Consider the following 465-nt stretch of genomic DNA (forward strand, 5'->3'; position numbering starts at 1 on the left):
CTGACCCCCTGCAGCCATGTCGGTGGTGCACCACCTTGGGCCCGTCCCGCCAACGAGCGAGCCCAGGTGCTGAGGGCAGGCTTGGGTCTGCAGAGGGACCAACTCCCCTCGGTTCAGTCCAATCCTGGAAACCACAATAAGCCATGGAGTTCATTGCTGCTGTGGGGTGGGCAGGGTGCCCGGGGTCCTTTCTGGAGATGGCTGCAGAGAGGTTTTTCCCTGCTGCACACCTTCTCCTGCTGTACCCTCTGTGTGTGCTCAGCACAGCCCCACAGCTCTGGGGGAGAGAGCTCAGAGCAACCCAACCGGTGCCTGAAAGGACACTGTCTTCCTAGGGATCCCCTACCGAAGAGGCTACCTGCTGTATGGTCCTCCCGGCTGTGGGAAGAGCAGCTTCATGTGAGTGTGGCCAGCTGGCTGGCAGCAGTTTTCCTGCACTGCCTGCTCTTGGGCAGCCTCTGGTGA

General features: G+C 61.3%; 1 protein-coding gene across 1 annotated transcript in view; it reads left to right on the top strand.

Moving 5' to 3' along the window:
- LOC104502183 (mitochondrial chaperone BCS1) overlaps positions 1-465 on the top strand; it is a 3,752-nt gene that overhangs the window by 1,234 nt on the left and 2,053 nt on the right. The window contains exon 4 of the mRNA XM_010146119.1: positions 336-399. Within this exon, the coding sequence (XP_010144421.1) occupies positions 336-399 (64 nt within the window). The remainder of the gene's footprint in view (positions 1-335; positions 400-465) is intronic.

The sequence above is a fragment of the Buceros rhinoceros genome, unplaced genomic scaffold, assembly GCF_000710305.1.
Source record: "Buceros rhinoceros silvestris isolate BGI_N320 unplaced genomic scaffold, ASM71030v1 scaffold8842, whole genome shotgun sequence".
Classification (NCBI taxonomy): Eukaryota; Metazoa; Chordata; class Aves; order Bucerotiformes; family Bucerotidae; genus Buceros; species Buceros rhinoceros.